Source organism: Gallus gallus, chromosome 1 (assembly GCF_016699485.2).
Source record: "Gallus gallus isolate bGalGal1 chromosome 1, bGalGal1.mat.broiler.GRCg7b, whole genome shotgun sequence".
Classification (NCBI taxonomy): Eukaryota; Metazoa; Chordata; class Aves; order Galliformes; family Phasianidae; genus Gallus; species Gallus gallus.
In genome coordinates this window covers 25034446-25060902 of record NC_052532.1, presented here as the reverse complement: position 1 = coordinate 25060902, position 26457 = coordinate 25034446, and the positions used below count along the sequence as shown (strand labels likewise).

The window sequence follows — 26457 nt, the reverse complement described above, 5'->3', positions numbered from 1 at the left end:
TTGTCAGACTGCCCCTCTGCTGCCATCTTCTCGCATGGCAACAAAATTTAACAGAATATTGGTGGAAAGTTTCAACCTCTACTGCCATACCACCACCTCTGGTTGTGGGCCAAAGTAATAAAAATAGGAGACGTTACCTTCAAAGCAGCCTTCATAATTCCTAAAACATAGATACGTGTCAAAAGAAAGGCAAACCTAGGACTGGGAATTTGAATTACATAAGGCAAGATATATAGCTGACTATTCCTGGAGCGGGTGGGATGGAAAAAGAAGCTGAGAAAGCTCCCAAGAATAGAAGCAGAGTAGGAAGCCACAGAACAAGCCTGGATCAGATCTGAATGCAATGGTAAAGTCGGGCCCTAAACCTTGGCAAAAAAAATCCACTCTGAATATCAAGCATGTCATCCAGATAACTATAACATGCATAGTCGTAAACATCGAATATGATGCAATATTGTAAGAAGTGTTTTAAACAATATTAGAGTTGTGAAACTTAATGTTGTGACAATCTTAGAAATGTCACTGAGAAAGTCTAAATATCCTCAGAAATAGGACTTCCACAGATGGTGAAGGGCTACTGAGCCATTCTCTTGAATACCTGCTGCAGCCTAAAAGATTGTGTTAGTCAAGGAGAAAGCTCAATCTCAAGTTTGCACTAGAGTTAGACTTCATTATAGCTTTCTTCCCTACATGGCTTTAAGCATTTAATGTAAGGATTTAGCATTCAACTCTTCTAGAATAAACCTATTTGCTTTAACTGTTAAGGTTCATTAAGGTAAAAAGAGTGAACTGGGAGGCATGCAAAGATCAAACACTGCTCCCCACTTCCCCCAAATATAGATGCAAATTGGCAGGCAATTCTCAAGGCCCAAAGGTCTGATATGTATTTGGCAACCTCAGGAACTGAAGTATGCCTCTCACCAGCTCACAGTAATGTGAGGGTTTGTATTGAAAGATGTCAGGCTGAAGGGAAGTGCTTCCTGTCGTGAGTTAGCAACACGACACAGGGTTCTCATGCCAGGAAGATTTCTTCGTTGCTGTGATGATCATGATGCTGTGTATCCATGCTTATTCTTCTCAGAAAGCCTTTTTATATTCTAACATACATATTCAGTACATTTCCACTAACAATCCATTGGCTAGAAAGCAAGCAAATTCCATAACAAGTCTTCATAAACAGCAGAGAGTTTATCTTATGCCTCGGTACAAAACACTCCTGTTTATTCAGAACTTCTGTCTCATTTCCAGAGCCTCGTTACCAGCGAGCCGACATTCGATGAGGCCAAGTTGACCTCTCCATCTCCTACACTTCCCACAGAGAGGGGCAAGTAGTAAAGACAAAGCCCTGCTCACCATTCCAAGTGCTTCTCCTGTCACATAGCTGGAAGCACCATCTGAGCAGGTGCAGAGCTCTGCCCGAGTCCACCACTGACCTAAGAAGCATCCTCTGCGTTACACAGGTAGGTACCAGGTACACTTCTCAATGATTTGTCTTTTGAGCACACGCAAAAGGTCAGCTATCAATCACAATAATGGAAACGTAATTTTTATCTTCTTCTGCATTGCTTATCTCAGTCTTTGGGGCCAGTGCAAAAGGCAAGAGGAAGTGTGCTGTGCTAACCCCAAGGTACCATTGCCCACTTGCCAGTCTTCAGGATTGCTCTGACACAGAAGCTGTTTCTCTGAAGCCATTTTGACTGCCCAGCAGAGAAACCTTGAAGGAAGGATTGCTGGGCTCCTTCTCCCAGTTCTAATCAAGGGTGGGGGTCTGGTCCTACAGAGTCGATACCAAAAGAAATGACAGAAGCAGTACAGCAAAACAGCAGGGTACTTGATCAGTAGCTCTACAGTGTTTGATTAAATTAAGTAGAACTCAGTAGCTGCTTTTCTATTTTATTTTAAATTTTCTTTCTCTCCTAGCACCACTAAACCACACACTGCTCATCAGACAGACCAGGCAGCCCAGAGTGAGTTCCAATGTGGGATTAGAAATTCACTTAAATGTGGGCTGGCTAGTTAGCAATTGTATGTTTCACTTTACTGCGTGTAACTGTAGTGCAAATTAACCTTTGATCAATATGTAGAGACAGCGGCACATAAAAAAGCTAATGTAGATGAACTTCATAGCATAAGAGCTACTGGTTGGAAATGGAGTTTGTTCGAATTAAAACAGCAGGTGAGGAAATATAACTTCAGATAAGATGCAGATAAATTCCAAACTAACTCAGGCATCACTGCTTTACACTGCAGTGACCCCCTGAGGAGATATTTTCTAAGTCACTTCTTAATCTTGGCATCCTTAAGCTTCCTATCCTGCAAATTGCTCTGCATCTTCAGGAATATTTTTAGTTCTCCTTCCTTTAAACTCCCCCTGAAGTGTCCATATTCTTCCTGAAAAGACACAAAACCACTTCAAAACATTGAGTCATAACGCAAGAGCAGTACTTATTTCCACATTATTCTGATTATTCATTTCCCATTAAGTCCTAAGGTCATAGTAAAGCACCTGCCAGTGTAATACACAGAAGGTTCCAACTAATATCTGTGATGACTAAACGGTCCTCCCCTGAATCATTCCCCTCACCATGGTAAATTTCTGCAAATTTTAAGAAAAAAAAACCCTTGTTTAAACACAGTACAACCAGCAGCTAGATATCACATCTAATGAGAAAATCAGTCATGATTATTTGCCAAGACCTACCTTTTTGACTGATCCCCTTTTTAGGTTTTAAATAAGGCAGCTTACTTGGCAACACCCCAGCAGCTGGCAAACCCCGAGGTTTGTTGAAAATCAACACAGACCTCCCCAGCTGGTTTATTTTAAGACTCCTGGGTAGAAATTATAAATTCCTGTTGCATGAAACTGAATGTTACGCAATGCTTTTCATGCTACAGACCATTAGCTATAGTTGTTGACTCCAAATAACAAGTATGAGATGCTCCCAAACAAAACTACGTCAAGACATACCTTTCTTGTTCAACGCTTCACTGCTTTGCCTCTAGCAAGGACCTCATCACATAAAAGGTTTGTTTGTTGTTTATTTTGTTCCCAACATGAACAAAGTATTGTTCATTACCTTTGTCCACCATGGCTACAGATATTTAAAATCTCTCTTCAACTTTTCTGATTCAGACGTGTTGCCCAAATTGTACATTCATTGACTTTTTCATTTTCATCCTTTGTTTATATATTGATTTTCAGCGGCATTGTAACTTTCCAGTGCCCACTTGACCTGCAACAATCACTTGTACAATATTGCTTTCTTTTATTCAAATACAACAGTCCCTTTAGGGCATCTAGAATGCTACAGATACTGGGAATATTTTGCTGTACTGCATGTGACAGTATTAAGCAATTTTATATGGCTGCTGTTGCAACAGAGACGGATGAGCCTTAAAGCATACCAAGATCTTTTACTAGAAGGTGTCTATATCATACCACTGATTATGATCTACTTAGATCTATCTTGACACTTGTGAATTTTCCAGTCAATGATCTGCTTTTCCTTTTCCATCACGGTTTGGGTGAACACACTGTGCTTAACAAGAAGAAACAATGATTTTTAAATCTTTTCATAAAATTATCACTGGATGTGAAATTCCTCTGCCATACTCCACTTTAAAGCAATGATAAAAACTTAATTCCTCTCACATATTTGGAATAAATCCTTAAGAATTTCACCTTATTCTCTAGCAAGATTAGGTGGCTCATTGTAGATCATATTTCATTTAATGAATAAGAACTTTAATTATCTTATTATTCCAAACCCCAGACTTTGTAACAGCTAATAGCTGCTCTGGAATAATGTACTAACCCTCTTAGCTTTTTCATTCTGAGGAATAAGGTCTGACAATCAATTCCAACATCCTCCTCTCAAGACCCCACCTATGAACTTAATTATTGTAATCATGTGATCTTTCTCAAGCTCCAAACTGTCATTCTGGTATCCTAGTATTAATACAACTGAACGATGTACCCAATAAAAATATTTTCGCATTTGGATTCACCTCATAGCGCTTAAGGGTTGAGGGTTGAAATTTTTTAGAATGTGGAATGAGGATTTTCGTGTTATTTCAGGTGCTATTGTGCTCAGGTGCTCAGGAAACTGGCACCCCTATTAATGAGATGGTGTTTACAGCCATTTGATTCAGCCTGCATCCCAGTATTCCACACAACCCAAGCAGCAGAACTTGGTTGGCTAACTCCATCATTTCCCATGTTTTTTTCTAGTTTTCATTGAGGAACAGGAAGGATATCTCAGAAACATCATCTGACTCTTCTCAGCCTTCAGTTTCTTTTTTCATCACAGCATTTCAGCTTCCTCAGGGCTTCCTCCCATCTCCCCGAGCCCGCAGCTCAGACAGCCCCGCCAGGAAGGCGCTGGAAGGGACCACCTCCTGAGCAGCGTCTGACAGGAGGTGAGGAGCACTCCCAGCCAGCGCCAGTTCTTCCACCATCCCCTGGGCTCCTGGTCGTTGTCAGAGGAGGACACTGAATTTCACAGACCCCAAACCCACAACGGCACCTTTCCCAACGCAATCCCTCCATTGCATGCCCCGTGGGCGGCAGGCACACACCGCCCACAGCCCGCCCTTCCCACAGCCGGTGTCCGCCCCCGCAGCGCGCATGCGCAGACGCGCCGCGGCCGTAGGAGCGGGGCGCCCTTCCTGCATGTGAGGGCGGAGCCGCGGGGCGCCGGACGGCAAGATGGCGGACCTGGAGGAGCAGCTCTCAGATGAAGAGAAGGTAGGGGTGGGCGGTGCGGGGATGCTGCTCCCGGCCGCCGAACCCCGCTCTTCCCCGGCCCTCTGAGTCAGCGGGCCGTGGGACCGTCGCCGTTTGGGGCCGCTCCCGCGGCCCGGTCTGTCAGTCGGGGGCTGGAGGAGGGTCCGCGGGCAGGCGGGGGGCAGGGCCGGCCCGGGGCAGCTCCCGCCGCTCCTTGTAGGGTGCGAGGCCGGCCGGGAGAGCCGGGCCCGGCGGGGCGGGATCCCGTGTCCGCTGGAGGCGGCGGCGGCAGGGGGACGCTTAGAGGCGAGCCGGGGGGAGAAAAGGCTCCTCCGGCCCTTCCTCCATCTCCGCTTCCCCTTTCCCGGGCCTCCTGCTCTCCCCAGGGATGGGGCCGTGCCTCGGCCGGGCCCCCGAGCCGGGGTGCCTTAGGGGAGGAAGGGTGTGGGGCGAGGAAGGCTTTCTCGTTTCCTATTAGGCGGCAGCGGCGGGGGAAGGCTGAGGTCAGGGATCAGAGGGTCCGTGCTGTCCAGGGGTGTGTGTGTGATCTCTGCTTGTGGCCCTGGGAACTTCGCCGGCTTCAAGCAGGTTTTCACAGGACATCTCTCAAGGAGCAGCGTGTATTACCAGGCCTCCGTTAGCAGCACTCCCTGCCTTCCCCTCAGACCCAGCTTCATGGCAGCTGCCTGCTCAGAGCTGGGGTGTGGTGCTTCGTGTGCACGGCTCACGTCTTCACGTAATGCACAGTTTTATGCATTTCTGTCCTAAAAAATAAAAATAAAAATGCAGATTGTCGTGGCGGCAGAAGCTTTGAGATGACTGACATGTTGGAGACATCAGAAAAAAAAAAATGCTTCAAACTTCTCTGAAGTTAGAAGGAAGATGTCCAAAATGTCTTAAATGGTTACAATAAGGTAGATTCTCAGTACTTGTCAAGATTGGCAGGGCTGTATTTCAGAGCCAGGGAGGTGCTGGTGGGCTAAGATGCTTAGCGTATGGATCTCTAATTTGTGTTTCTAGCCACGGGTTTCGAGACTGGTCCTCTACCTGGTTCACATTCACGTGTGTTATATGTGGCAGTCTGTGACTGTATTCTCTCTAGAACATACAAGTAACTTTAATCCACTGTGTCCTTGATGGAGTATATGCCTGAATATGCTGAGTCTGCAAGTTATGGTCACAGGGCTGGAGAGTGGCTCAGGTTAGCAGGAACCTCAGGGTTCACCTGGCCCGAGCAGGGTACCCATGATCATATCCAGGCTGCTTCTGAATATCCCAAGGGAGGAGTAACCTATGCCAGCCCTCACAAAGCACAGAAGCGCTTCCTTCCTTGTGCCAAACAGAACTTCCTGTTTCAGTTTGTTCTTATTGCCTCTTGTCTTGTCAAATAATGTAAGCTGCAGGGACGCTTTCTTCTTACCTGTCTATGAGCTGAGAAGCACTACCTGTGCTCAAGTGACTGATGAAGTTAAGTTCTGAACTTTCTTTTGTCCATTAATTGCAGTATTTCTTTTTTCTCCAAATGAGTGCAGACTTTCTGGAGGCTCCTCCTGCCTTTGTATAATTGAATAAAGTCAGCATTTTTCCATTACAGATTTAAATTGATTCCTCTTCCCGTTTCTGTCCTCTATAAAATTGATTGTCCTACGTGATTGGAGTTTTCCAAGCCTGGATGTATATTTATGAGCAATAAAATGAAGACGAATAGTGCTGCAGGCTCACAGAGAAGCAAATAAATGTCCACATAGTTCTTGTGGTTTTATATATATATGTATGTATGTATAATATCCATGCTGAAGTAAGCATTCACTGTGTTCTGTGGCTCTTGCTAGTGTTTGGAGAAGCTGTTTGTGGACTTATTTTTGACTCTGACACGTAACTTATTTTAGGTAGCCCTTTAGCAATGCTTTAGAAAGCACTGATATATTTAAGTTGTGCTATCATTTTACAACAAAAATATATGCTGTTTAAAAACTATAATCATTTTCTAATGGTATTAAACTGATAAGATTGTTCTAAGTTAAGTAAGTAGAAGATATATTCAGTTTAAAGCATTCAGGGAATCTTAAGTTTCTGTAAAATGAAGTGGACAGATTTGCCCTCTACTGAGCCACTAAATGAATACTGTCTAAAGAATAAAATCTAGAAGTGCAAATACTTATATATATGTATCTTGAACTGAATTTCCTCAGTTTAATGAATTCTTGATGTCTCAACTAACGCTTTCTGTGAATGATACAGAATTTTTTTTAAGCTAACATTTATGAAGTTAGACAGATTTTTCGTAAGCATTGAGTTCTAGTGAGCTAAAATAATGCTTCGGATAGCACATGGAAAACACATACTTCTCCCTCATCCAACGGGAACTGTAATGTAAATCCAGAAGGAATGGTAGGCATACATACATTCATTTTCACAGGGAATAATCAAATTGCTTCTCTTTGTAACTTTATATAACTCCCTTTATATGAAACAAATGGCATCGAAGGCTGACGTAGACAACGGTACTGCTATAGGAAATTTTGATAGAGGTGTAGTACAGTAAGGGATCAAGTGATATCACAAGTTTTGAACTTGGTTTGTGTCTTCCTCTGTGTGTAAACAGGAACTGGAAGTGCTGCAAAGGCATTAAAAAGTGCTTAGTTCAGGTAAAGGAGCTCTAAAACCAAGGAAGGAGAAGAGCAACTGTGAGAAAACATCATTTCAATGTGCAGGATGGTGTATCGTAGAATCATTTGAGTTGGAAGGGACCTTTAAAGGTCATCTAGTCCAACTCCCCTGCAGTGAACAGGGACACCTACAGCTAGATCAGGTTGCTCAGAGCCCTGTCCAGCCTGGCCTTGAGTGTCTCCAGGGATGGGGCACCCAGCACCTCTCTTGGCAGCCTCCTGCAGTGCTTCACCACCCTCATCATAAAAAACCTGTTCTTATATCCAGTCCAAATGTCACATTTTTTAGCTTGAAACCATTTCCAGTTGTTTTGTCACAACAGACCCTTCTAAAGAGTCTGTCCCTTTCTTTCTTACAGCCCCTTTTCAGACACTGAAAGAAAGGCCACACTCAGGTCTTCCCAGAGCCTTCTTTTCTCTAGTCTGAGCAGCCCCAGCTCTCTCAGCCTGTCCTCAAAGGGGAGCTGTTCCATCCCTTGGATCACCAGGGACTGTCCAGTACTAAAGACAGCTTCTTTGAGACACAGTGGTTTGTGGTGTTCTGTAGGTCACTGAAAGTTAAGAATGTTTCAGTTAGGTGGAAAAAGAAAATATTATGTTGATGTTTCAGTCTATAAGTAAAAATTAGATGCGAGAGGTGGAAATATTGAAGTCCAGAACTTCTAAGGGAGACAGCAATGGAAAATCATCACTTTCCTTCACTTCAGAGGTGATTTATCCTCTGAATAAGTCTTGAATACAAAACCTATTTATTTATCCAACGGATTTGAAGTAGTATTTTTTGAAGCTTAATAGCCATTTTATGCAGTGCAGTTATGTTTCAGTTCCTGTACGAATTGTTCTACCTCTGGCCGTGTCAAACTGATAAGCATATATAAAAATGTTTTGTTTTTTTTATGAGCTTATTAGCGTGCATATAAAAATTGCTATTTGTTTACATGAATATAAGCAGTGATTAACGGAAGGTGTATTTGTTAATGTAAATACTTGTTAATAAATAGCAGCACACACAAAATAGGGCTACAACTGTTTGAATCCTAAAGCTGCTCTGTAGTCAGTGCCTTTTGGGGACTCACCAGGATGTGTTTGCTGTTGGCTTTTTGTCTTTTTTTCTTTTGGCAGTGTGAATCCTCACAACGAAGCACAGGAGTTAAATGGCCGTGTTGATGTGGAGATAGTCTGAGAAAGCAGAGGTTTCTTTAGTGAAGAAAAGGGAGAGCATCAATAGGGAGTTAGAGAACATCATGACTTTTTTTTTCATGCAAAAATAGCACACATTGCTTAAAATGCTGAGCATAAAAGTACACGTACTGTCAAACATGGTATCACAAAGGAACCCCGCCTCTTTCAGTAAGGTTATGCCTCAGTGTAGTTCTACTTGTTCAGGGAGGCATATTGAGTAAGGTGGAGTTTAGCAGTTGGCCAACGGGCGGGAGGTATAACAAAACTTCTGATGAGGAAATAGTCCCATTTGTGAAAATGAACTCGCTTTGCTACCACATATTTCCTGGTGCATTAGGTAACTTGACAGCTTTTTGAACTAGGTGTGAAAACCTACAAAGCTCATTAATAAAAATGCTAGCAAAACTCTGCAGGGGAATTTAGAGTGGTTAAGGAAGACTCTTTTCTTTAGTAAATGCTTTGAGATGAGAAGTCTAAACCAGTAAAATGCATTGTGTTGTGTCAAGGCTTCCTATGCTGGCAGCTGAGCTCCCTGTGCAGGAGCAAACCCACCCATGAGCTCAAAAGCATCAGCAGGCTCTTTTTAATGATAGTTATTCTTTTAAAAATAATCTAATTTTTAAATGTCGATGTTTAGTCAGTCTGTGCTCTAAATCTTTTGCTTTGGAAGGGTCTGAAATCTTAACTTTTGGAATTGCCCCCAGGTGAGACTTGGAGACTATAGGAAATGAGGATCAGAGCATTTTGGAGTAGAAGCAAGATTTTAATAGTCAGTTATGGATATAATTACACAATAATTCATGACTGAAGGTGATGTTTTGCAGGTATTCTAACGTTCTTTCTTTCTAGTTCATAAAATGTATATTTTGTAGTATATATGCAGATGTAGCTTTGCTAACCTGTCTTGCAGGGCAGCCTTGTGAGCCCTCCCTCCCGTTCTTGACGAAGTTCTGAATGGAACTGGGAATGCTGTACTGTGTTCCTATGGCTGACTGAAAATCCTTTCGTAATGAAATGTGAAAAACACTCAAACAGTGACTGAATTAGCGTGTGTTTAAGTTATCACATTATGGAAGCAGTCTCATTGTCAAGGTTAATGTTTTTCCATGAGTGAAACAGAACAGAAATTCTGTAGAGGGAACTGCTTTCCTACAGATGGGAGGTTCAGCTTAATGGCCACACTTTGATAACACTTTGAGACAATTCTGTAATAAGAATGAGGAAGTTGAGAGTGCATCTCAGACTGCTGTGTAATTGTGAATGTGGCAGTCTTCCCAAGGCTTTTTTATGTCCATAGCTGAGATAGGGTAATCTGTTAGTGTGAGTTAGGAGATGATTTTTAACAATGCATCACTACTCTCGAGATGGAAGGACAGAATCTAAACTGTAATCATTTTATCTGTACGAAAACGTTGAAAAATTGATCGTAAACTGTATGTATAACTGCAAATAATAACTTTATTTCTTTGTGGGGTGGTGCAAGCTGGAAGAAGCTTGTAGAGGTATCCCAAATGTTGAGTTGTCCAAGCAGGCCAGCTCAGGTCAAGTTGCTCGGGAACTTCCCCCTTGAGTTTTGGGTATCCCTGAGGATGGAGGCTGCACAGTCAGTCTGTGGGTAACCTATTCCAGTGTCTGACAGCATTCACACTCAGAAACTGTTCAGTGGCAGTTTCTCGTGTGGCAGCTTGTCTGATCCTTATTGTTTATTTTCACTGCGTGTCTCCATGAAGAGACATGATGCAAAGCAAACTTGCCTGCATTCCTGACAAGTTAAAAAACAATCATCTGAGACTTGAAGATGCATATAAATTAAAGCTGCTGTTCTAAATTGGAGTGATTTCTAAAACTGCAGTTCATATATTCTTTTGTGATCAACAGTTTGAGGGGACTGAATGCTTACCACGCGTTATGACCGTATCATGGAGTGTGTATGTATAAGGAGTGCGGCCTCAGCACCATCAGAAGCCTGGCTCTTTCTGCCTTCGTACTCACACAGCTCTTGTGGAAGCTTGCTACCAGGGAACCTCACCAGTTACATTCATAAGGCTAAAAAGAAAATAACCCAAAAATAGAGAAAAGTAATAGAACAAATTTCTGACTAATCTAGCAGTACTTGAAATGGGAGAGAATGATCTATGATACAGCAGATAAAGCTTTCTATTGCTGAGCAGCAGTCATCAACCTACAGTTCTGCTGTGAAATATCATCCTTGTTTGATTTCATTTCTGCTAAACTAAAGAGGAATAGGATAAAAATTCTAACCACAGTGTATGGCAAATCATTGTATTTTTCTCAGACAGAACTGTATAAAACTGAGTTTTAGTTTCTGGAAATGAGGTTTTAAAAAGTTGGAACAGCTTAAGCAGAAATGAAAGCAGATTTTTCAGTGCGTGGAATTGCTGTTTCTATTGCTGAGTAACCACCTTCCAAAATGCAATGCCCTTCAATTACTTCCTTCTTGATTTGACAAAGTGTTAAAGCTTCAGAACTGCAAGGTAACTCTGAGGGATAATTTTAAGGCACTGGAGTGGTGGGGGTGGGTATGGGTAAAGTGATGGTGATGGTGGTGGTGAAGGGGTGTTTCTTACACAGCAGGCTCTGCTCTTGTTTCTTTTCACTCCCCATTGCTCTTGAATCCAGGCTTGGTATCTTTGGAATAATTAATGATAATTAATGAGCTTGAACTAATAGAAAGGATCACTTCAGAAATGTAGGTGTTGTGGTGGGTGAATAATCTGCACAGGGGAATGAAGCATTTGTTACATGGTGACAGATACAGCTCTGAAGCAGCTGCTGAGATAGAGAGGCCTGGTTGCTGGAACTGAGGAGTGCTTGTATTGGGCTGGCAGAATGGTGTGGTTCTGCTTTGGGGAAATGGTGCTACCAAGTCTTTTGTGTGGATTTGGTTAGCCATACTGTATGCCTTTAATTTCTCAAACAGAAATTAAGAACTTTGCTTCACAATAAGCATAAGATTTCACAGCTTGTTCAGTTCTCCAGGAATGACTCTTGCAAGGAAATAGTGAGATTTTTATGAATCAGATAGATATCAAATAAGCAGCATAAGAAAAATACCTTGCTGCTTGCCTTCTAGTGGCTGTTGGATAAGAGCTAGCCATAAATGTACATCAGACCCTTTGTCAAATCATAGGGGGGTTGTGCTAGCTGCTAGCTGGCCGCCCAACATGATATTTTGTTTGCTGGGTTGGTTAACCATGTTCAGGTTCAACCCTGTGTTGAAGCGTGCAGTACCAAAGAATAAGTTTTGATGATGTTTTGAAGCACGTTGGGTGCTTTAGAATACCAGTGTAGGTTCCTGAGACCAGGACTAGGTGCAACTTTATTGGACACACCTCTATTTTTTTGTTTGCTGTTGTCCTCAGAGATTAAAAAGCCATTAGAAGCATGAGACATGAATAAAAAGCTGAATTTTGTATAAATTCTGAACCTGAAATGTTCTTAATTTTTTCAACTGTTTTGATGCTTTCCTGGTTGCTTATATGTATGAGCTTTCATGCACATACCTGGAAAAAGGACTACAGTAAAGATAAATGGGAGTAAAAACACTGCAGGAATAATGTTCTGCACTACAGATCTGGGACATGTGATGCCATCAGTAGTTCTGGAATTCCTTTTGTATGTATGTGGCTTTCCTAACCCGTTTGTTTTCTAGCTCATTACTGACAAGACACAGGCTTACAGAGAAATACAGATGTGGGCAAAAAATGATATATTTGACTCACTGGAGTTTTAATTAGCGGTACTTTTTTTCTGTTGACAGGCTTTAGTAACTGATGGCGATAGCTGAAGTTTCAGATTGACGTTGATGGTTTAAGGTTTATAAACAAAACATGTTTGGCTAAGTTCAGTACTGTTCTTCTAATGCTTCTGAATTAGAATTTGGGCAGTGCATGACATTACAGGGTGAAAGCAATCAACACCTTTCAAGATGGTTATTTTTTGTGAAAATTAATTTCATCATCTGAGCCAGTACTTCAGATAGAAAGAACGTAGGTAGAGAACCTCATGTTGACTCATTTGGAATAAGATTTACTTTTTTCACTACTATTAAGAGCTGCTGGTGTTACGTGCTATTAAATACTTGTGTGTTTATTTTTAAAACTTCCTTTTTTAGGCGAAGGGATTTATTCCAATCCAATATGATATGTTGTTTTCATCCTCAGGGGCTGACTTAGATTGTTATAAGCATCCGTTCCTTCTCTCTTTATTGTTCCAGTTTACAGAATTTCTAACTTGCTAAATGGATTGAGGAAAATATTTGTTCTGCAGATTTAATGCAGCTCCAGGCATCGATATGAAGGAAATGTCAGTTCATTTAAAGCCCTCAACATGGAATGTGCCCCTCCTTTCCTGTGCCACAGAACCACATTTTTGCAGTTTTCTTCCTCAGCTCTCCCAGAAGCAGAAGTGAATTGAATGCCATAGTGCATTTTTCCAGTTGAGGTTGGTAGCAAAGCAGTTGCAAACCTCGTTTTCATATTCATCCCTTCCCTGCCAACAAAGGCAGCGAAGCCTTTGCTCCATGTCTCTGTGAGATGCTGCATGTATCAGAATGCTTCTTTGCTACTTGGAATCATACTCATGAGCGTGAATTTGTTTTCTTGAGATGCAGAGGAGATGGTTTGCTGCCCACTCGGGGTAATCCCTTTCTCACACATGTTCTCAGAGCTTGTCTGGCCCTTTGAGGGCTTATTCACCTCGCCAATCTGTTGGCAGCAAGAAGCAACAATTCTCTGAAATTCTTACAGTGAAGGAATTGATTGCTGTGTTGCCACCTTCTACAGCCATTTTTACTTCATCGGTTTGCTTCTCCAAATGCTCATATAAGTAGACAAGCATTGCTGATACAAGGGAGTTTGTAGGTGGGGTTCGTGGGGCACTTAGGTGAGAGGAGATGGGGATTATTTCTTTTGGTGGCAGCAGCACAGCACATCAGTTTATGCCATTTGCAAAACACCCTCAGGTCATTTTTATTTTAAGAGATGTGTCATAATTGCTGGTGGAACGTTCCGAGGAGTATCCAACCCAGACATTTAATTCACTGAAGCTAGTGAGTACCAAGTATGTACCTTTCTAAAGGAAGCCAGTTGCTTTTTGTTGTTGTTTTAAGCATTGAAGGATTCACAAGCTCAGAACTCTTTTGACGTTTGCAATACTGACAGCTCATCAGCCATTGTATCTTGGAAGTGATTTCTAAGGTAGCTGATTGACCTTTGGGCTGTGTTCCATGATATGCTGCGTGTGTCAGTGCAAAGTGAATTTAACCTGGAATGAGATACCGGAGCACTTCTGTTGTTCGTTGGACAGTAAAGCAGTATCATGAGAAAAACTGCCTTGGATGAATTCAAAACGTGAGTTTGAATTGAACTCAGCACCTGACAAAGCTAGATAAGTCTTCTGTTCAGTACCACTCTCAGTACTGACAGGATCTCTGACGACTTGCACTTTTCTGTCTGTGAATGACAGGTTTTTCAGAGGATTGAAACTTTCATCTTGGAAATCTGAACAGCGTCAGCCTTCCTGCAGCTATGGGCTAATTGTGAGAAGCCCCTCCAGCTGCCTGTAAATAGAGCTCGGTGGGTCAAGACTAAGCCATGTGCTCAGTTACCTGCAGAAAGGCTTTCTGAGCCAGTGAGAGCAGTGCTAGAAGGCATGGCAGTGGGCATCAGACTCTTGGGGCACTTTACTGCTCTTAAAGAAGGAACAAAGAGCTCCCTTCTACTAAACATGGCATCTCACCTCCTTGTTTTGCCAAACATAGGATTCACCTGTAAGTATGAGATTTGGTTTTATAGGGAAGCGGAGGTTCACTCAGGAATATGAAATGCATGGTGTGTGGTGCCTTATTCCTTGTACAACAATTGCTGTGGTTGCTGATAAAGGCAACTGCTAGAGCAAACTCTTTTCCTCTGATCAGCAAAGTTGTCATGGCTTTGTAGGGGTGGAATTGGATTATGAAGGTTTTCTCCTCCCATTCAGTTTCTTTGTTTGTTTGTTTGTTTTTTAATGTAAGATTTTCGTTTAAAAGGGTTTTTAAAGAGGTACCTCCCTGTTTCCTTTTTATTGCTCTGGAGCAGTAAACTTTAACCTGCTATGAGTGCAGAGGAAGGGTGGGTCTCCCTGCTGCAGTGAATCTGCAGCTGAACTTGCAATAAGTGATGTACAGCAAAGAGTAATGACAAAGCGTGTGGTTCACAGCATACTGCTTACCGCTGTGTTCTGCCTTTGCAGTGTGGCTGTTCACTGAAGGAGCTGTCAGGCTGCCTGACAAGTACAGCTGTAGTTCAGATAAGTTAAAGGGGAAGAGATAAAGGGGGAAAAAAAAGAAAAGCTAACTAAAGTTGTAATGCCTTTCTTCTTGTCAGGTGTACCCTGGCTGATGACTGGGAATGAGCACATCTCAGGGCACAGCTGACACTGTAGCATGGCGTGGTGAGAGCCCTGCCTGTCTGAGTGTGTGTTCATGGCCATATATAGGCACATGCAGCACAGAAGGTTGGGCTTTTTCAACCAATGTCAGCTTCCGATTTGCCAGAAACAGGAAGAGTGGTCTGGGGGCATTTTAAGTCACTGTGTGTGACTTCAAAATAAAACAAACTTCATGGTGGTTCAGCGTGGAAAAGGTGGACAAGGAGGATTTGCCTGTGTACCTGAGTGATGGCGTGCCTTGGGAGAGATTGCACTGGAAACAAAGGCAAAAGGATGAAAGCAAAACACTGTTCAGTAAATGACTGCTTTGTCCTCGTATAATCTGAACAAACTGCAGATACTGACATACCTGAATTTGGGTACTTGTTTATATAAAATTGCTTTAATCTCTAACAGGACAAAGTATGGCCCGATAGCCGTGCTTGTTGCATACAACAAAGCTATCCTTTTCTCCTCCCTTTATCTCCTCAATCTGAATTTTTACCTTAGCTGCAGTCATTTTCTACGTACAAATCCAACAGCTTTTAACTGATGTGCTGGGCAGTATTTGCTTTCACTTACATTGAGAGATTCAGCCTCACTGACTCTTACCTACCGATCACAGACTGCCTTTCGGTCTGCACTGTTAACTCTCATCTATATGAGGAAATTAGAGAGCATCTGCAGCAGGGAATGCTTCTCTTAATGCTTAAGAAGTTGCTTTCCCTTACAGTGTGTGTATCGCTTGTCCAAATTAATCCTCAGAGCTGCAGCAAGTCACAGAAGCCTTTAGGAAGATGTATTTAGATTGGTTTTGCTCATTCAGTTAGTTAAATGCAATAAGTGTTCACTTGAATGCAAAGAATGGTGGTAAAAGCTGCCCACAAGAGTTGTTTTTTGTGAACCATTGACCATGAGAACTTCAGAAGTTGGCAATTTCTTGCAAGCTGTTCTGCAGACTCCTCACTAAAGCAGTGACTGTAAATCTAATGTTGGAAACTACAGCGGGAAGCCATTGCCTTAATGCTTTCGATGATGTTTTGGGAAAAAACAGAGTAACAAGTTGAGAAATGTAATGTATTGTCCCAGCTGTGGCTATTGGAGATTCTAAAGGACTGCTCAGTTATAACCTGGATTTTTGCTTCTCGCTGCTGTTCGTATGAAGTGCCTGCACTTTGTGCCAGCCTGCGCTTCTCTTGAATGAAAAGTGTTTGTCCCTTAGACTTTAAAATGCTGTGTTCTTTGTGTCTGACTGTTATATCAGATCCGACCAGTTTTAAGAGTCTCGGTGTCTCAAATATCCGGCATTGCTGACAACTGTCACGCATCTCAGTAGGGTTTAAAGAAAGCCCTGACTCCCTATCTGTACTGTGTTGCACTTGAGGTTCCTTAGCTTATCGCTGCGTGTTACAAGTAACATACTATTGCTGTGTCTCTATCCCTTTTTTCTTTCTTTGTTTTTAATTATTTGTCCAAAAGCACCACTTTTTAGTTGCTCTGCTTCGGTGTTGTAACTCGTGCTTCCTGGGGTGGTAGCTGAGCCAGTGGCTTCTTGTTGCCAAAAGGGGGAGATGTTCAGCTCGGTGAGGCACGGGGGAGCGCATTCATTTCTCCTTTGGTGTTAGTCTGGCTTTGGGGCACAGAGCAGGCCTTGAGAGCGTGGCTTTTGGGAAGAACTCTCTGGCAATAAAGAATCCCTCAGGGATCTCCAGGTCTTGCGTGTTAGATAAGAATACTGGATAAGTATTGGTAATAAGTTAATTTGGTTTAACTACTGAAAAAAGAGGTGGATTACCTGTAATAGGGCTCCATCTGCATAGGTAGCTTAGTGAAATACAGAGAGCAGCTGACTGATAGACAGCAGGTTTCTGGCTTCTGCAGGCATGAGTGTACCTTACACTAATTGATTTGCACATCTGTGATTATTTGTGCTTTAGAAAGTGGGATCTGTGATGAATTGCTGCACTGAAGAGGGTCATACTGAGGAATTTAATTTACTACTCAATGTTCATTGAAAGCAATATCTTGCTTAGTCTGTCCTGAGGAAACATGTGTTACTATTGATTTCTTCTGAGTGGATATTATTCATACTACAGCAAATCTGACAGTGAGAAGAAAAACAGTTTGTACTGGAAACAAAAAAAAAAAAAAAAAAAAGAAGAAGAAGAAGAGCAAAATCAATGTAGCATTACCAGAACAGCTGCAAACAAGGTATTACTTGGGTTGGAATGCAGATTTCCTGTCTGATGTTGCACATATTTGCAGTTTAAAGCACATGGTTATTTAGAGTGCAGTTTGAGCATCCGAGTTTTCCTTAATCTTGCATAGTTAGCAGGTGCCCAGCCCCACACTGCACCGTGTGCTTCAGAGCTCAGGCTGTCTCTGAAAGTCTCACCTCTGAGCGTGCCCAGAGCTGGCCTGGCCATGCCCAGGGTGAGCAGACCTGCCTGTGTTCTGGAGTCGAGTCAGAACCTGCAGACTGTCCCCTCATTCAGCGCACCTGCATAGCTGCTCCTCGGTGTGAGCCCAACGTCCAGCCTAATCCCAGGCTCTGTTAATTGGCCACTTGATTAAAATGCCCTGGTAGTAGTGCCCGGAGCCCACCTTGCCCTTCCCCATCTGGAGCAGCCCGCTAACGCAGTTCCTTAGCTGTGTGTCTGTGCTTGGCATTGGTTTGGACTGAGCATTGAACTACACGCTGTGCAGGGTGCCCCTGATCCTGCAGAGGGGTGGAGTGTGCCTTTGTGCCTTCACTTGGGAGAAGCACCCAGTCTGCTGGCTGGGGTAAACTCTGGCTTATGTAAATGAGATTAAATTCCTTTGTGTCAAAGAAGGCAGTTGGGTTTATCTGGGCGAGTGCTTTAATAAGCTGCCATAAAACAAGGCACTCCCACCTACCTGCTGTGTCTCTTTGGATGAAAGAGTAAGCCCTGTGGCATTTATCTCAGTATAATGCAAAATGTGTGTTTACGTGCAAAGAGGAGTTCTGATGTGTGCATTTGAAGCAGCAGATAAAGGCTGTCAGCAATCCAAAACACGGCATTCAATTGAGAAAGCTGAGACCTGGCAGCCTTTTCATTTCCATTAGCAGCTCTGACTCGCAGTGAGCAGGAAGCCGCTTGGGCGAGTCGTTCGGGTCTGCTTGAGTTTGAACTCCACTGATGAGGCAGCAGCCAAGTGCTTTCTCAGGGCACTCAGAGCTTGAACCACCTCTCCGGGAGATGACGGGAACCTGACTGAGCACTGGCTTTATTATCAACGTGGATAATGATAGATACTTACAGGTCAATTCGGGAGCTCATGCAGGCTAGGACGGTTACTTCCTCAGTTTCATATACCCATAAATGTCTAAATGTAAGGCGTTTTGTGGTTGTTTAGGTATTTGTCAGTAAAGTACATGCTTCACAGACTTCTTAATTTCAAACAGAAAGACCAAACAGTGCAGAAACTGCATCTCCTGTGTCTTTATCCCACACAACCGTAATTGAAGGTGTTAGAAATGGGAAATATTGCTCAGGTAGTATCGCTGGATTTGTATTGCAATATCACGACAAAGATGAGAGACAGCCTTGAATGTATCCTCAACTTAGATAATTGTAAATTACGAAGAGTAGGAACTCTTGTCAAGTTAGGAATCCACCTTTTGTTTATTTGTTCTGGGTGTTCTTAACAGCTCAAAGGGGAAAACAAGAATGAATGAAAATCAGTCAGCAGAGGGACGCTGTATTAGTACGTAGTGCTTGAGACGTTTTCAGGTTGGTTGTTCCATAGTGAAGAAAGCAGCTTTGTGTTCCTTTGGCAAGCACGTCTGCAGCTGTGCGGTGCAGTAAGCCAGCTCAGGGAGCTGCTCTGCAGAAAAGAAGGATTACCTTTCTGGTTTTGCTCACTGCGCAGTTGTATAAGTGCTTGTGCAAGCACAGGTAGAGAGAAAGCCAGGGCAGGTGTGTGTACTTTGAGTGCAAGTGCTGACCTCTGCTGTGTTTTTTGTGCAAAAAGCATTATGTCGGAAGGTAATGGCTTGAGGTTCTCAGGTGTTTTTCTTTGGGGTGGGGAGTTGTGTTGTTTTGTTTTGTGGGATGTTTTTTAACTTCTGTCTCCTTCTGGTTCTATCACCTGTAACCATCTCTGTCCCGCTGAGATGGAACTTCATTTTCTGTTTCTGAAAAAGAGCAGTCCAGTGTGAATGAATCAATGAAACAGGAATAGTGCATTTTCACGTCTGGGCATTGAAGTTATCCAGCTTTCCATGATTGATGTGAATAGAAATAATTACGACTTTATAAAACCACATAATTTTTTGTCTTTTAGGTGCGTATAGCAGCAAAATTCATAATTCATGCTCCTCCTGGGGAATTCAATGAGGTTTTCAATGGTAAGTGTCTTTCTGCTGCATGTTTTCATTTAAGGCATCTGTACCCAAAAGCGTATTCCTGGTTACTCTCCCAAATTTCATGTAGCTTAGTTTTTTCAGGAGCTCACTTGCTGTAAGAGCTTTACAGTCCTGGTTCTGTAGCATGGCATATAAGCTTTGCAGTCATAAGGCAGCTTGGAGTTTAAATGCAATAGTGAGGAAGTACCACGTCTCTTTGTGATGCATGAACCTTGTTTGTGTTTCTGTTCAGCCATGGTTTAACAGCTGTGTTCTTTTACAAGGCACACACTCCTACTTCAGCATCTTACGATTATGTTTTTCAACAGAAATCAAACTAACTCAAATTAAAATGGCCCTTTGAATATCATGTTGAATAGTTAACCTTGAATATACAAAGGGATACTGCTTAAAGTGTGGAAGGAGTATTAATACCCTGCAAACATTTTTAACCCTTAAATTATGGCATCCTACATTTTACCTATACATAGGTAAGCTGTAGTGAGACTTGAAATTAGTTTCCCTCTGCTATTAATTCCTAAACTTTATCTGAGATGTTATTTTTCTTTAAAACTTGTTGCATTTGTCCTGTGCCAATGTGTATGGGCATACACAAAGTGTAGGAAGGTGTACATTGGTAGCTGTAGCCTACCATAACTCAGTTGCTATTTAGATAAGGAATTAAGGTGAGTACACTAAACTTCTAATGAGTGGCAGGAGCTTAAATTTGTTAAGGAATGTAATGAGAAGTATTTTGTTCTTCAGTTAAAGTACGAGTAGGTAATTAAGATCTGAGCTTAGCTTGTAGTGTACTTGTGAAATGAATGGCTGGTGAGCAGCTTGGCAGCCCAGATCTCTGAAAGCAAATACAGTTTCTTCTCACAGTGCTGCTAAAACTGCTTTTAAGCCAGTTTGTAGTTACAGCTCCCTGCACAGTAATGCAGCTGCATGTTTGATGATGACACATAACAGTGCATTTGATCGTAAATGTCCAAAGACTTGAGTGTTAGAGTGCTACATATCAAAAGCATTTACATGCAGTTCAGACTTACTCCTTGAAGAGGGTGGGGTAGGGGAGAAATCTTTAAACCTAAAATCTCTGGTTTTTTTTTTTTAATATAGAGAAATGCTTCAACTATTATGGGATGATAATATATATATATATCTATATGGTGGTATTTGTTGACTTAAATTTACCACTACCATCAATACTGTGCAAGAGTTTTTGTAGTTTATCTCTTAAAAGTGAACTTGAATTGTATGCTGTTCACACGTAAAATCTCCCTAAAAACTAGTTTAACAAATTCCTTGAGCTGTCACAAAGCCTACAGGGTATGGCTTGTATCTTCTTGGCAGATTGCATTGGAAGGAATCCCATCTCTGTAATGCTTTTCTCATTTAGTTCAGTCAAAATTAGAAAATATGAAGCAATGGATTTTCCTGCCTAGTTACTAACAGGTTACAGGATGATGGTTTGAGTTGTAATTGTTTTGGATAGTTTGTTGCCATTTGTTATGTGATTGGTACAAATCTTTGGATTAAATATACTTCTGTGTTCTAAACATCTCCTTTCAGATGTTCGGTTGCTGCTTAATAATGACAATCTTCTCAGGGAAGGAGCAGCCCAGTAAGTACCAGCTGCCATGTACTCGGTTGCATAAAAGTCAGTTCAGTAAGACTTCCCCTGGCAGTAAGTGATTTGTTTAAAAAGATGCTTTTGCAAATAAAACCCTGTTGTGAGCGTTGTGCATCTTTGATTAAGATAGAACATTTTGGCAGCAAAGAAATCAGTGTTTTATCCTAATGAGTTAGAGCAGCTGCTTTTGAAATGGGAGACCTGGATTTTGGAATTTGTCTCCACATCTTTGCATTTTGCTTTCTGTTTATTGGTAAATGTTGCAGACACTAGACCTGTAGAAGTAAGAAAGACCCTTCTTTTATATGAAAACATTATGTCTACTGTATTTTATGCCAGATTTGATTTCCACTGTCAGAATAGAGATGTCTGATTGAATAGGAAGGAGCTCAGGGGAATTTATATTTTCTGTTCTTTCGCTTTCTGTGGGTTACTGTAAAGCTGAAGTGTCTGTATGAAGTTACTTTTGAATGTGAATCATTGTGTAATGATTGGAATAGCAACATCAGTGCCGAGCGAATCAAGGTGAGCCCACATTTTAGGGCCTGCTAAATAATGAGGCAGTAAGATAATTTTTCTTTTATCATCATTAGCTATTGTTTTAAGTCTCTTACATCTACTAAGGAAAAAAGATCGTGTCTGATGCAGGTTTTTGGTGTTTTTTTTCCTCTCGTAGTGCGTTTGCACAGTACAACTTGGACCAGTTTACTCCTGTAAAAATTGACGGTTACGATGAGCAGGTATGGATACAATGACATTCCTCACATCTTTAAAGATGTTCTGGTATTGGAACATACCTTGGAAAGCAAAGGAAAGGAAATACGTCTTCTCTTCTAAAATATAGATGCTGTTGCCCACCAATGGTACCAGTTTAGTAAGTTAATCATATAAAGCATCTGAAGAGCTTGCAATTTCATTTTGTGTTATTTTGTCCTGCATTCAGTTAGGCCTGATTCGGAGCTGTAGAAGCTGTTTGCCTGTACTCCTTGAAGCCTTTATAGACAATAGAGAAGAACTTCTAATTGCATTTTTTATTTCAGTAAGAGGATTTTGATCAATCCATCTGGATTTTGATTCTGTGTCAGTGCTTCCTGTTAGCCTCTTCCTCCCCTGATATATGTGCATATTTTGTTTAAAATGTGACTCTTTGAGGAATCTTCAGTTGCGTGCACTGTAATGTACAATTGTACAATTTGGCATGATATTTTTTTCCTTCTTTATTTTATACTAATACAATTAACTAAAATTTCACACTACAGGTTTTGATAACAGAACATGGTGATTTGGGAAATGGAAAATTTTTGGATCCCAAGAACAAGATTTCTTTTAAATTTGATCACTTGAGAAAGGAGGCTACTGATCCCAGGCCCCATGAAGTTGAAAATGCCATAGAATCCTGGAGAAATTCAGTTGAAACAGCAATGAAAGCGTATGTGAAAGAACACTACCCAAATGGTGTATGCACGGTAAGTACTGAATTATCCAACCACTGCATAGCATAGAATTAAAAATAAAAATTAAAAATACTGCTCTCATTAGTGCTGTCATCCTTTACCATATTCTGTGAAAAGTGTGAGGAAAAAGAGCAGAGTAATACCAGTGTCACTGCTGAAGGTATTGTAGATGGCTCTGTAGACTGGATTTTCTACTTCAGGAATGTGCCTTTTTAAAATATATGATGTCTAATCTTAATTTGGTTTCTGTGAATGTCTACAAATTAAATTCCTAACATCAGGTCAATAAAAAAAGTTATGTACATTCATTTTATTCCACTTCCTTATGTGTCAGTATTGGGTAGCCCCTTTAGATGAAGACTTAAAATGAAATTGTAACTAATTCTTGGTGAATCAGGAGCACAGTTGGTTTCAACTGTAAAGAATGTTTAATTTTCAGCAATTACCAACAGATGGTTACTACAGGTTATATTTATATTTTAATCCTTTTGTAGAAAAGGCTTCAATCTCAACTCTAAAGTTTTGTTTAAGTTTCTTAAAGCATTAAGACCTTCTGTAGATGACTGCAGATTGGCCTCATTGATTCTGGATACCTGGTAGATCACTTAAAAATAAATAAAAATATAAAATAAACAAATAAACAAATATTCCATAAGATACAAATACCTGCCTTGGTTTGGTTTACTGACTAAACTGTCAGTAAAGCAAACTGTTTTCTCTCCATCACTTGTCCTGTAGATAAAAATGCTGTGTTCTTACCACCAGCATCACTGGGTTCTGCGCCTTCTTGAAATAAGACTTCAGTAGCATTTGATTTACTGTAACTATTTTAAGTTTGGCAAGCTGATCTATGGATAGCTGTCCTGGGCTATGTATGAACCTGATGGAAAACTAATCTAGTAAAGAAATGAATATTCGTTTGCTGATGTAACGTGGTAAATTGGATTCCTATACAGTCAGATGAGTGCCCAAGTTTCTATAAAGAAAAGCAGATTGCACTTTCATCAAGACAACTTCTATACTATTTGTTTGTTTTTAGGGAGCACAGCAAAGCAGAGAACTGAAGCTACGTTTTTATCACTTTAGCAATAATCTATAAAGGCTTGAATCACTTTTTAATTACAGAGTAACTGGTGTCTCAAACTCTTGTGGTAGCAATGACTGCCATGACAGTATGTATGCTTGAAATTTCTAGTTGAAAAAACAAAACCAACAACAAAAGCCTTTGCAGTATATACAGCTTGAAATACTCGACCTCTAGATTTTCTAATCTTACTTTTCTTCTTTTTAATATATAATCATGTTTTATGTACTGAGTATTATATAAGAATCATACTGATTGTAAAATAGAATTTTACAGTTAATAGGAATATATGCTAGGACTGGATATCACTAAGCAGTTTGAACAAGATAGCTGCAATGTTAACTCTGCTTTTTTCATCTCTAACTAAGGTGTATGGTAAAACAATTGATGGACAGCAAACCATTATTGCATGCATAGAGAGCCATCAGTTCCAAGCAAAAAATTTTTGGTAAGTTTTTATATGGATACAAATACAGTAAAATACAGCGTACTGAGCAACTGCACTATTGGCATTATACTGATTATCCTAAGGTCAGAGAAAGTGCATGTACACCATTCATGCTTCCTCAGGCCTTTCTGCCTGTACTATAGAAATCGTTGAGAGCTCTGGAATGTACACCTAGCTGTGGTAGAATTGGATCTCGGAGTATTGAAACTTCCTTCTTTAAGTGCAGGCAAAGCAGAAATCAAGACATGGCCACAGTACCATCCTAACACAGCTTTGATGTACTAACCTTCTAACCCACTAACCTCCTAGCTAAAACAAAATGCCTGATTTACAGAGAAGAAATCAGATGACACTACAGTCTCCCTATACTGCTATTCAGATGTTTGGAACTCCTTTAAGCAATTATGCAAGATTATTGAATTTGTTCCTACTGTATGGAAACAAGTTACCCTGGAATAGAAATCGTAGAAGAGCTGAAAGATCTAGTTAGAGTTTGAGCACTAGCGGGTGGTCTTGCTACTTTAAGGTTCCCTTCCTTCAAGGCTTTGGTAGTCTGCTGTCAAGTATGGATTTGGCCAATTCAGCAATTTTTCTGGGTCCTGAAAAGAAAAAAAAAGTTATATTTGTCTAGTAATAAAGAAGGAAAGAACACTAAAGCCTTTAGATATTTTCAGAAGCTAAGTCCTGTTGTTAAAAGCTCCTTACTAATAAATGTCCTTGGTCTTCATCCAAATCCTAGGATAAGTATTCCAGGAAAATGTTTTCCTCATGACTGGTTATGGGCTGAATATTTATGATTTGAAAGATATTGTGCATGTATAGTTCTACTGGGTATTTTGTTCTTTTCTTTTGACTGACAGTTGTATATTTTGTTGGGTTTTTTTCCCCTTAACTAATGAGGTGAAATCTGTTTGTTTTTAATTTTTATTTTTGAAAGGAATGGCCGTTGGAGGTCAGAATGGAAGTTTACAATCTCCCCTTCAACCACTCAAGTGGCTGGCATCTTGAAAATTCAGGTATGCTTATCCTCAACTGTATCCTGATGAATGAAGTATCAGTTATCAGGAGAGACTTAGGCCAATGTATTAAATATTCCAAGAGAATTGGGGAGCCCAGGAAGCCAAAGAGAGAGAACAATTTAGTTAAGTGTTAGCCACTTAAACTGCGTATTTGCCTGATCCTTGCAAAATAACATAATGATTCTGAGGGCTTGGGAAGATGTGTTCATCTTGGATGGGAAATATAAACTATTTCAGTTTTATACCTATTTCCTGTACAGTGAGCCAGTAGAAACTTGAATTCCACATGACACAGAGAAGCTTCTTGAGGGTAGTCCCTTTCTGAAGGAGGGATTTTTTTCTTCTTAGGTGACGGTAGCTGTTTTTTCCACGTTACCCACCTTGTTGGTTACAAAGATAGAAAGCTTTGGTTTGAGTCATTCTATTATCTGACATTTTTGAATTTACATCTCCTTCGTGAAGAATTTTCCCTTTCTGCTGACTGTAAGGCACTCCGAAATGTGTTTTCCAAGCAGGAATGCAGAATTCTTGAAACAAGCAAGTCTGACTGTCATGCGGTAGGCAGGCGAACTTGGCTTTCTGGATTGGTTCCCTGGAATGTGTGCACATATTTTACAGGAGGTTATTAAAACAGTTCTGGGATCAGGGACTAGAATCTTACTGCAGTCTGCCTTTCGGTGTAGGAGGGCTTTTTGGTTTGTTTGTTTTTTTTTTTGCCATTTTTTTTTCTTTTACAAGATGTAAGCCAAGTTCTCTTTTCCTGCTCTTTCTGCACCCTCAGTAAATTTTGCACTGACCTTACTGCTCAGTGACTTGATTTCAGAAGGAAGATGCACCTTCCAAAAGATTCTCAGAGTGAAACTTAGTATGTTCTTCTGGACTGTGGCAGCTGTGTTCAGATCTACCCAAGCAGGGGCCTGAATCTGCTTTCCCACTTCGTGTCAACTTCTGTAACAGCTAGGATGATATTCAAAGTGTGGACAGCTGTTACTATGTTGTTACATCAAGGTGGTCATAGTAAGCACCTTAAGTAACTTATAGACCTGTTAAGGCTTTGGAAGAATCCAAATAAACTGTCACTTAAATCCATCTCGCAATAAACACGTATTGTGTCCACAGCATTCGCTTCTGGTTAAATGTCTAGGAGGTTCTCCAGAACAAGCAGGCGTTTACTTCATTCTGGGAAATCTGTGAGCAAACAGCTGTGTGATGCTCAGCTGCCTGCTGGATTAAATGACAACAGAAAGTAGCGCGACCAGGGAATTGAGTTAAATGTGCATCTCAAGCTGATTTTGTCCTTTATGACTATCTTGCATAATTAATCGGGACATTATTTCTGTTTATTAAAGTGTGTGTTTTGGGAAGCAATTAGAAGTTTGAGCTTTTTGCTTGCTTAGGACATTCCTATTTCAATGGGGGATGCTGAATTCTGTTTCAAAGT

General features: G+C 41.1%; 1 protein-coding gene and 1 long non-coding RNA gene across 3 annotated transcripts in view; one reads left to right on the top strand and one right to left on the bottom strand.

Moving 5' to 3' along the window:
- LOC121106667 overlaps positions 1–4568 on the bottom strand; it is a 76723-nt gene extending 72155 nt beyond the window's left edge. Inside the window, exons 1-2 of one of the 2 annotated variants that reach the window (XR_006931610.1) lie at positions 4527–4568; positions 138–2391 (exon numbers count right to left, since the gene is read on the bottom strand). This is a non-coding gene — a long non-coding RNA (uncharacterized LOC121106667). Of the gene's footprint in view, positions 1–137 lie in introns of both variants that reach the window. The other variant, XR_005839438.2, reaches the window with a different exon arrangement.
- Positions 4569–4678: 110 nt separating this feature from the next.
- CAPZA2 (capping actin protein of muscle Z-line alpha subunit 2) overlaps positions 4679–26457 on the top strand; it is a 29732-nt gene continuing 7953 nt past the window's right edge. The window contains exons 1-7 of the mRNA NM_001004380.2: positions 4679–4747; positions 19315–19378; positions 20951–21002; positions 21688–21751; positions 22271–22477; positions 23918–23997; positions 24935–25013. Coding sequence (NP_001004380.1) covers positions 4709–4747; positions 19315–19378; positions 20951–21002; positions 21688–21751; positions 22271–22477; positions 23918–23997; positions 24935–25013 — 585 coding nt within the window. The 5' untranslated portion in view covers positions 4679–4708. The remainder of the gene's footprint in view (positions 4748–19314; positions 19379–20950; positions 21003–21687; positions 21752–22270; positions 22478–23917; positions 23998–24934; positions 25014–26457) is intronic.